General features: G+C 43.9%; 1 protein-coding gene across 1 annotated transcript; it reads left to right on the top strand.

Annotated features, from left to right (window-relative positions):
• Positions 1–1114: 1114 nt before the first annotated feature.
• On the top strand, positions 1115–10055 carry LOC136627774 (uncharacterized). The gene is made up of 2 exons (XM_066603156.1): positions 1115–1211; positions 8655–10055. The coding sequence occupies exon 2, from the start codon at positions 8679–8681 to the stop codon at positions 9795–9797; it is 1119 nt and encodes a 372-aa protein (XP_066459253.1). The 5' UTR covers positions 1115–1211; positions 8655–8678; the 3' UTR covers positions 9798–10055.
• The last annotated feature ends 590 nt before the right edge of the window (positions 10056–10645 follow it).

Genomic DNA, 10645 nt, shown 5'->3' with positions numbered 1-10645 from the left:
CACACGAGCGGAAACCAATTCCGACTTCCGCTCGCGGATGAAAAATCACAGCATGCTCCATTTTCCTGCAGTTCCCGCACGGACGGCTTCCATTTAAGTCAATGGAAGCCGTCTGACCCGTGGCCCGTCCATAAATGTCATTCTCGCAGTTTTGCGTGAAAAGCAGTTCTCTTTTAAATATCTGTACCGCGCATGTCCGACGGCAAGCAGTGTGGACCATCTGCAGTACAGAAGAGCTGGAAGAAGACAGGTCCGCGCAGATGCCGGCAAAGAAGATGACAGGTACACTGGGTCACCAGCCGCGGTCAGGGGCGGATTTCATGTGCATTCACCCTAATACAGTAAATATAAACAAATGAACAATTTCTTATTTGAACGAGCAACAATGTATCTGCCTGTAAAAACAGAGTGCCCGAGTGAACGCAGATGTCATGCACTCGTTGAAACGATAAATCGGGGCATCTAAAAGGACCCAGAGGATGGGCACGCTGCATTTCAACATGCCTGATCTTTTGTTCTCATGGGAGATTAGCTGCTGCCATTAGCATTGGGCAGTTACTTATTTTTCTTCTCCCATGCACTCTTGACATAGCCTGCTCGTTGATGGGGAGGGGGTGGAAGAATAGCTGTTAGCGAGTGTTTTGCTGTCAGCTATATAAAGCGTATCGGCAATATAACAGCTAGATCCAGCATCGGACCCCCTGTAGTTTTGATACATTATGTATACATTGTGGCTCATTTTGCTAATTTCTAGCATATTTGCATTATAAAGAATAGCATTCTTTCTGAAACCCATATTCATCCTCATCTACCACTTTTTCCAACAAATGCTATATGTGTATAGTTGTCGGAAGAACGTGGAGTAGCTTTCAGGAAGTTGGGTACTACATCTACTACAGGCCATGTTGTATCTGAAAGCTGTATCAGTAGCTGAGGGGTTTTTTCATATTTTCCTCCTCTTTACGATCCACTTGCGGCTTTGGCTAAGGAAATACATATATTGTGTGAATGAGGTCTACTGAAGCAGTGCAGTCTATGCCCTGACATGTCCTCTCCTTACTGTCAGTGTGCTGTGAGGCTAGGGGTGGGGAGAGGGAGGAACACAGAAGAGGGAGGGCTACAAAGTACATGAGAAGTAAACTCCACAAGTCATCCCTGCCAGACATCTACAGGGCAGGAAGACGAGAACACCCACGAGAGATCAATAGAAGGTAGGGAGGCTTTGTATCGGGGAAGGGGGGTCTAAGAAGTTTAGTATATTTACAGAATGGGTATTTTATGTCTTTTGTGCCACAGACTTAGCAGACCCCAAACTGCCCTTCATTTTCAGGAGATAAGGAGGATATGAATCACATAATGTGCCAATATTAGTATATTCACAATGGTGACAAAACAGCTAGCTCAGCCTGGTGGAGTTATTAAATGCTGCACCCTAATCTGCAGGGGGCGCTGCCCAGAGATGAGTCATTAGCTTCACTGACAAGTCAGGACTTCTGCCGCCCACCATCACAAGACTTGGCTTCTATTTATACTGACACGGAGATCCCCCCAGGTTGTGGATGAAATGTGCTCTATTAACCGTATATATGTAGTTTAATCTCATCTTTAGCATTTAGGCCGGGCCACACAGGCGTAAGCGTAAAACATTGTGGGGGTCACGCAGCAGTTTACAGCTCTGGAGCCGGCCGTGACCCGCGTACTGCTGCGTTTGGTAGCGAAATTGTAGTGCGCATCTCTCACACATGTTGTCATGTACAGTACACCTGTTTTTTTTGTTTATATTTCCCGCGACGGCACGTACATATGTCGCCCATACGCATTTTTAATGCGCATGGGCGCGCATATATATACACCAATAGTAAACATTGGGCTTTATCTTGCATTTACACGCAGCAAAATAAAACATGCTGCATCGTTTTTTGTGCTTGCATATTACGCAATTCTGACACTGTAATGTGATTGGAACTGTGTAAGGCAATGTAATTACCTGTGAGTTACTGCGTATCCCACGGCGTACAGCGCCCACGTAATACACAGTAATCATATGCCCAAGTGAGCCTGGCCTTAATCTCATTAACCCCTTCCAGCTCCAGGATGTGCATTTACATCCTGCTGCGTCGTCGGGGTATGTATGAAGAATGATCGCGGCATGGCCTCTCTTCATACAGCGCGGGTGTCAGTTGTTTATTACAGCTGACAGCCACGGGCAATAGCTGCAATCGGCTGTGCGGCCGATAGTGGCTATTAACCCTTTAAATGCTGCTGTCAGTTCTGACAGCGGCATTTAAATTCCCCCGAATGATGTTCGGGGGGTCCGTACGGCTTCCCGCGCGTGAGATCGCAGGGAGACGTGCAGGTGTCATGGCAGTCATGGTCTATCTGAAAGGCCCCAGGGCTGCCTTAACAGACTGCCTATTAGGCTGTTCCCGTGGGGTGGCTTGATAGACTGCCTGTTAGAATGCAGTATGACGTAATGCAATAGCATTACGTCATACTGCAGGAGTGATCAAAGCATTGCTAGTTGTAGTCCCCCAGGGGGTATGAAAATAAAAGTAAAAATAAGATCAATAATCTATAATAAATAATCTATAAATAAGCTATATCTATGATAAAAAAATCTAAATCAAAGAAAAATACATATTCGGTATTGCCACATCCGTAAAAGTCAGATCTATCAAAGTAGTGCACTATTTACCCCGCACGGGGAATTTAGTCAAAAAAAAATAAAGAACGTCACAAATGCACTTTTTCAGTCACCCTGTCTCCCCTCAAAAAATGCAATAAAAAGCGATCAAAATGTCGCATATATATCCAAATTGGTACTATCATAAACTACAGGACATCCCGCAAAAAATGAGCCCTCGCACAACTACGCCAACGAAAAAATAAAAAAGCTATTGCGCGCAGAAGATGGCGGCAGAAAATGATTTTAAAAAACTAAATGTCTTTGAAGAAAAATAAAAGTTGTAAAGCAAAAAAAAAAACTATACAAGTTTGGTATCATAATTATCGTACCAACCCATAGACTGAAGTTATCATGTCCTATTTGTTGCAGTTTATGTGCTGTAGAAACAAGACACAGTCAAATCTGCACCCTAATCTGCAGGGGGAGCTGCTCAGAACTGAGTCATTAGCTTCACTGACAAGTCAGGACTTCTGCTGCCCACCATCACAAGACTTGGCTTCTATTTATACTGACACGGAGATCCCCCCAGGCTGTGGATGAAATGTGCTCTATTAACCGTCTATATGTAGTTTAATCTCATCTTTAGCATTTAGGCCGGGCCCACACAGCCGTAAGCATAAAACACTGGGGGTCACGCAGCGGTTTACAGCTCTGGAGCTGGCCGTGACCCGCGTACTGCTGCGTTTGGTAGCAAAATTGTACTGTGTATAACGGCATCTCTCACACATGTTGTCATGTACAGTACACCTGTTTTTTTTGTTTATATTTCCCATACATACATCGCCCATATGCAATTTTATTGCGCATGGGCGCGCGTTTATATACACCAATAGTAAACAATGGGCTTTATCTTGCATATACACACGGCACATTAGCGCATGCTGCATTCTTTTTTGTGCTTGCATATTACACAATTCCGATACTCTAATGTGATTGAAACTGTGTAAGGCAATGTAATTACCTGTGAGTTACTGCGTATCCCACGGCGTACAGAGCCCACATAATACATGGTAATCATACGCCCAAGTGAGCCTGGCCTTAATCTCAGTAACCCCTTTCTGCTCCAGGACGTGTGCTGGATCATATTTTCCTCCAGCAGGCTTCGGGGTATTATGTAGCTTCCAAATTGTATAGTGTGCACACATCATCAACCAGATCAGACACAAATGCTGGTCTAAACCGGGAGAGTCTCTACAATGTGTAGAGCCTCAGGCTTTTTATTATAACACATGACACCTGCCCTTTAATGGGCGTGCAACAGATTACATCAGTAACATATAAGATTCTCATTTGTCGGATCATATAGAATCTCCCGCCTCTCTGCCCACCCTTCCTCAAGTCCGATGTAGCTTGGACTTTGTCTTCTTAGCATGCAGGCAACCTTAAGGAATTCCTGTGTACGTGACAACTCATTCTTTAAATAACTTCAGTGTGGGGGGTGGAAGAGGGCTAGGAAAACACTCAGTATTGAATACAGGTATACGTATAACACTATGACTAGAGATGAGCGAACGTACTCGTTACGAGTACTTACGCACCCGAGCACCGCCATTTTCGAGTACAGCGGTACTCGCGCGTAAAGATTCGGGGGGCGCCGTGGCGGCATGGGGGGTAGCAGTGGGGAGTGGGGGGGAGAGGGAGAGAGAGAGGGCTCCCCCCTGTTCCCCGCTGCTCCCCCCCGCACCGCCGCGCCTCTCCCAGCCCCCCGGCGCCCCCCGAATCTTTACGCCCGAGTACTGAAGTACTCGAAAATGGCGGTACTCGGGTGCGTAAGTACTCATTACGAGTACGTTCGCTCTTCTCTAACTATGACCTTTAACTCTTAGAGGCTGCTTGTGCAACTTATGTACCAAGCTAACATTACACCACACATCTTTCACCATGCCATTGTCCAACAAATACCATGATGAGATTGTGTGGCCATTAACCTCCACAAAGTTAAAAGTCATTACAATAGCATAATACATTTGGTTTATACAAATCAATAGACATTTTACACTGACTAATCATCATGTCTATCACAGACGTACATTTATGTCCTGCAGCTTCGGGGTATGTATGTAGAGAGAGAGCAGCGTGGCCTCTCTTCATACAGCGCGGCAGCCAGCTGTCCCCATGGGGTGGCTTGATAGACTGCCTGTCAAATCGCAGTATGATGTAATGCTATAGCATTACATCATACTGCAGGAGCGATCAAAGCACCGCTAGTTGTAGTCCCCCAGGGGGGCTAAAAAAAAGTAACAATAAGATCAATAAAGTTTTATTAATTGACAGGCAGTTTAGGGCTGCCTGTCCACTGGCGATTGTTCACTGCCTTATCTACGGCAATAATCCAGCCGCGGGTAATGCAGTGAATGCTTTCAATAGCGTTGCTATGAAAAGTTCAATCCCCTGTCTACGAGCGAAGAATCATAGCGATTCTCAGCTCACGGGATTCAAATCTCAGCATGCGATTATCAGATACGCTTAGCGCGGAGAACTGTCAGCTCTCCCACGCTCCCCGGCAGCGGCTCCTGCGGTGGAGATCTGCCGCGGGATATCCCTACGCCAGTGAACAGGAGGTCTAAATTACCCCCCTTTTGCCATATGTATAATAAAAAAATCTAAATCAATGAAAAATACATATTTTGTATCGCTGCATCCGTAAAAGTTCGATCTATCAAAGTAGTGCATTATTCTCCCCACACGGTGAACGTCGTCCGAAAAAAAGAATGCCACACAGGCACTTTTTCAGTCACCCTGTCTCCCCCCAAAAATGCAATAAAAAGCAATCAAAATGTTGTATGTATTCCCAATTGGCACTAATGTAAACTACAGGACATCCCGCAAAAAAGGAGCCCTCGCACAACTACGTTGACGGAAAAAGAAAAAAGTTATTGTGCGCAGAAGATGGCGGCAGAAAATAATGTAAAAAAACTAAATGTCTTTGAAAAAAAATAAAAGTAGTAAAGCAAAAAAACTACAAGTTTGGTGTAGTAGTAATCGTACTGACCCATAGAATAAAGTTATCATGTCATTTTACAGTTTTTCCGCCATAGAAACAAGACGCACTGAAAGATGGCGGAGTGTCTTTTTATTTTTCCATTTTACTCCACCTAGAATTTTTTTTTATTTTTCAGTACATTATATGGTACATTAAATAGCACCATTGAAAAATACAACTCGTCCCCCAAAAAACAAGCTTTCATACAGCAACATTGATAGATAAATAAAGCAGTTATGATTTTTTAAAAGGGAGGAGGAAAAAACGAAAATGGTGGGAAAAAAAGGGGCCGCGTCATTGAGGTGTTAAAGGAGTGTTTTCATGAGAGACATCTGCTGTGTATTCAGGTGAAAAGCCATCAATGTTTAATTGATGGGGGTCCCACCTGCTTCTGCGAGAACAGGGGTCCAATGGCCATCAATAGTTTTATACAAATAAGGGAGATGGAATAAATCCTCCACAGTGCCACCTATTGAAAGGCAGCATTCCTTCGAGTCAAAGTGGGACTTTTTATACAAGTCTTGTTACAATGACTGGGAATCAAAAGCAAAGCCAGACTCCATGTACATACAGCCTTATTTGCATATTACCCAGAGGAGCCTGCGTGGCCATTTGAGTCTCCTCACTTAGTTTATAGTATATAGTTGCTCTCCCTAAGGAGAAAAGAGCGTTTCTGACCCCTAGTTTTATACAGGAACGGCACAACTCTATTCACACAGTCAGTGGAAGTTACAGAAGCAGCTAGGCCCATTAAAGGGAACCTGTCATCACATTTGAGCCGCGTAAACTATGTTATGGGGCTCAAACATGAGGGTCTGGTCTTCCATTCCAACACTGTGTCCCCGCAAAGTCTTAATGTGTGCACGGTGATACTCTGTTCAGAGAGCACGCACACAGACAGTTGTGTAATATGGTTTATGGGCTCAAACATCATGACAGGCTGCCTTTAAGCCCGTAATGTCACAGGACAGCAGTGACTGATACCCAGCCTCTCGCTGCAACAGTGGGGATTGATGAGATCACCGATCCCCACTCTTAGGGCTTATTCACACATCCGTATATCGGCCAGGTTTTCATGCCCAGCCGATATACGGTGTCCCTCTCTGCAGGGGGAAGAGGCGGGCCGGACCGGGAGCAGTGCACTGAGCTCCTGCCCCCTTTCCGTCCTTCGCCACCATTTGCAATAGGAGGAGATGGGGTGAAACGTAGCCCCGCCCCTGTCACAGCCCTCCCATTGTAAACAGCGTAGAGGGGGCGGGAGCTCAGTGCACTGCTCCCAGTCCGGCCCGCCTCTTCCCCCTGCAGAAAGAGACACCGTAAATCGACCGGGCGTGTGAATAAGCCCTTTACCCCATACATGCTGCGATCAATGTACATCTGTGACATCAATGGCTCTCCGCGATGTAATTACAAAGAGTTGATCATGTGCCGTGGCAACCAGACGCCATACACTGATGTCCGGGCATGCCATGGCCTGTGATCACTATTGTGAACGATAATGCGTGGCAATATAGAAGTATTAAAAGCATTATCTGGTTCAAGTATCCCACAGGGACATAAAAATTGTAAATAGAAAATAACTAATTTTAGTATCGTCATAATCAAACAAATGGCAGAATTCATATTTCTCTCCCTACTCTCCCAAAAAATGTATAGAAGTTTTACAATACATTATATGTACCCAAAAATGGTACCAATAAAAACTACAGTTTGCCACACAAAAAACAAGCCCTCATATACCCATGTTTATGGAAAAATAAAAAGGTATGTGTTTTAAAAAGTGGGGATTAAAAACCCCACAAAATCATTGCGTCCTTATAGCCAAATAGGCCATCTCCTTAAAGGGTTAAATACCCCTTTCCCTTTAATACCATGTTGATACAATGCAGTTTCCATCTAGTTTTGGATGTACTGCTTTATGCCCAAACCAGCGTATTCTTGCAATGTCAATATCAGATTAAGGCCTCATGCCCACGGCGGGTCGGATTCTGACTGCGAAATATCACTGCAGAATCAGACCCGATCTCCCCCAGAGACCCTATACTCACCTGTCCGGATCCACCGTGAGTGTCTCAGCTGGCACACATGTGCAATGCAGCGCATGACGCAGATTCCCGCGATACTTCCGTAGTGCTCACTGCAGAAGTATCGCGAGAAGGACGGCTTCCATTAACTGCAATAGAAGCTTTTCGTGCGATTTTTCGCACAAAATAAAACATGTTGCGATTCTCCCCCGCGAGCGGAAAATCACAGTTGATTTCCGCTCGTGGGCAGGGGAGAATCTTTTAACATAGCATGTCTATGGACAGAAATTGCTGCGAATTCCGCAGCGATAATCCGTCCTTGGGCATTGGGCCTAATAGAGTTCCAACTCCTTGCAGCCCTGACAATTAGCTGATTGAAGGAGCTGTGGTTGAGCCAGCACTCCCTACATAATTTACCAGGTGCAGCACCATACGTTATGGTTCAAAATTTATTTATTTATTTTGTTTAACGTATACAGCATGTATCAACATAGGCCTACAATCCAGGCCAACTTACAACTTTCGCTATGTTTAGTTTATTTGTGCAATATTGAATAAAACTTCTTTATGCTGGGTTCTTGGTTTCTGACATTTGTTGTAGGCTAACTTATGTCTTAAAGAACCAACTCCAATTTTCAACTTTAACTAATAAATTGTTTGAGTGGTCCCATGCTCCTCCAGGAGAGACCCGAAGCACCATACGTTATGTAGTGGTTATGCCCAGTACGGCAACTCAGTCTATTTTCTTGATGCCTTTTTCATTGTTTTTTTTATTCCGTTTTTTTTTGGCCCAGTTAGCTTTCATTATGCTTTCCGGGTTTTTACAGGATAGACTAGCAAGTAGCGCTGTTTTGTCCTGTATTTTAACGAAAATCATCAGTGGAAGCTCCGAGCAGGGCCTCTAATGCTAATGTGAACAAGCCCTAACAATCCTCATCATTTGGCTTTTTTTTCTCTTCAGGTTCGAACATCTTAAAATCTTATAATGGGACCACCAGAAGGAAAACGATTACAAAAGGCTGCACCAGTAAAAAGCAGTACACCTTCATTGGAGAATCCACATAGTAGCTTGTCGGCTAGAAAACCTCAAAGTAATGCACTGGAAAAACCTGGTCCAAGTAAAACTTTTCAAGAGCCACGCAGTGCCAGTGAACCACCTAAAGCACTTATCAGAGAAATCGTCCATCCAAGAACAAGAAGCACCAAACGCTCAGAAGACTCTACAAAGGCTGCAAGAGCAGCCACTGAAAATAAGCATCCACCAACTTCAAAGGAGTCTCGGGCTCTTCATCCAGCCCGTGAAGTCTCTAAAAGACAAGCAGCAAAGACATCTCTACATTTCCTTTCAGATCAACTTTCTCAAGGAGATATTGCTGAAATAGAACGACAGACCCTTGGGCAGAGAGAGAATCAGGAATGGTATTACTGGCGTCAGAACCGCGTTACCGCTTCTTTAGCGCATCAAATATCTCACAGTAGATTTGCTAATAAAAAGACCAATGACATTCCGCAATCCTATCTGAAAGCTATATTGGGTTCAGCACCCAGAGTGCAAACTGCTGCCATGAGCTGGGGTATCAGGAATGAGAAAAAAGCTGTCAATGCCTATGAGAAACTGGCATCAATCAGTAAAGGTAGAGAAGTGCTGGTGGAACCTTGTGGTTTATTCATTCACCCAGTCACAAACTGGTTGGCAGCAAGTCCTGATGGAGTTGTGAAAGACAGGCACACAGGAGAGACCCTAAATATTTTAGAGGTAAAGTGCCCATTTAAACATAGAGAGCACAAAATCCATGAAGCCTGCAAAGACCGTGATTTCTGCCTAGCCTTGGATGGAGATTCTTATAGTTTGAAACGAAAACATGCCTACTATACCCAGGTACAGTGCCAGATGGCAGTTACTGGCATACACATTGTAGACTTTGTTGTCTACACTAAAAAAGAAACTGTAGTTATCCCAGTGAAGTTTGACCTAGAGTTTTGGAAAGTCATAGAACCAAAGCTGGAAATATTCTATAGAGAGGCTGTACTGCCTAATGTAAACCAGGGGGGAACCTACAAAGAAGAGGTACAGAATAAAGGTGTGTACACCCCTGAGGAATGAAGAGGTGACTAAAGGCCGGCTGTTTCAGTATTACTGCCTGAGTTATGAGTCAGGTCATAAACCTGAGCAAGCATGAGTATGACCCCATAACCATGTTTAATACACTAGACATTGGCTTTTGGAATCACTGTAATAGTGATAAAGCAATAATTTATTTCATTTGTGTGTATAAGTGTAAACCCCATATGCTTGGATGCTAAATTATTATGAGTTACAGTTTTGAATTGAATTAGGTGCTATTAAAATACTTTATTATGATGCTGTCTTTTTTATGTAAGCATGTATTGTCATTGATAGCTAGTGGCTATCTTCTTCTAGCAATTGCTAATCTTAATATCGAAACAAGATGCAGTAGACAGGCATAATTATCGTTTTATAGCCTAAAGTAAGGTGGACCTCTTGAGATTGTTGACAGTGTAAAGCCACAGATTTCTGAACTGTAGATGTGAATATTTGTCAACCCATAAATAGTTACTAAACCTTTTTGGGGTGTGCCCGCTGGTATTTAAATGATAGTTCTATACAAGCAAAAAAAGAGGTCCACTACACATCCTTTGAGAACCTTTTTATAGGCCAAGAAAGGAACCACTTTTAGAACCTCAGGTGGCATGATCATTCATCTAATCACACCACAACTCTTTTCATTTGCACATCTACGTGAGATCTAACTGCATACCGGGTTTTGCAGCAAAATGGCAACTCCTGTTTACGAGTCTAGCGTGGGATTGAAGTCTTATGCTGTTGCCACTTACAGGAAAGTCGGATGGTCCAGAAGTAGCCGAGGTCTGGTACATGAGATGGCAGTGCAGTACAAAGGGGTGAAGCAATAGCGAAGTCAGGAGGTATAG

The sequence above is a fragment of the Eleutherodactylus coqui genome, chromosome 1, assembly GCF_035609145.1.
Source record: "Eleutherodactylus coqui strain aEleCoq1 chromosome 1, aEleCoq1.hap1, whole genome shotgun sequence".
Classification (NCBI taxonomy): domain Eukaryota; kingdom Metazoa; phylum Chordata; class Amphibia; order Anura; family Eleutherodactylidae; genus Eleutherodactylus; species Eleutherodactylus coqui.
This window is presented reverse-complemented; position numbering and strand designations above follow the sequence as displayed.

Bases quoted from the DNA above. Each gene is read 5' to 3' on its own strand.
- LOC136627774 (XM_066603156.1), top strand. From the start codon at position 8,679: ATGGGACCACCAGAAGGAAAACGATTACAAAAGGCTGCACCAGTAAAA.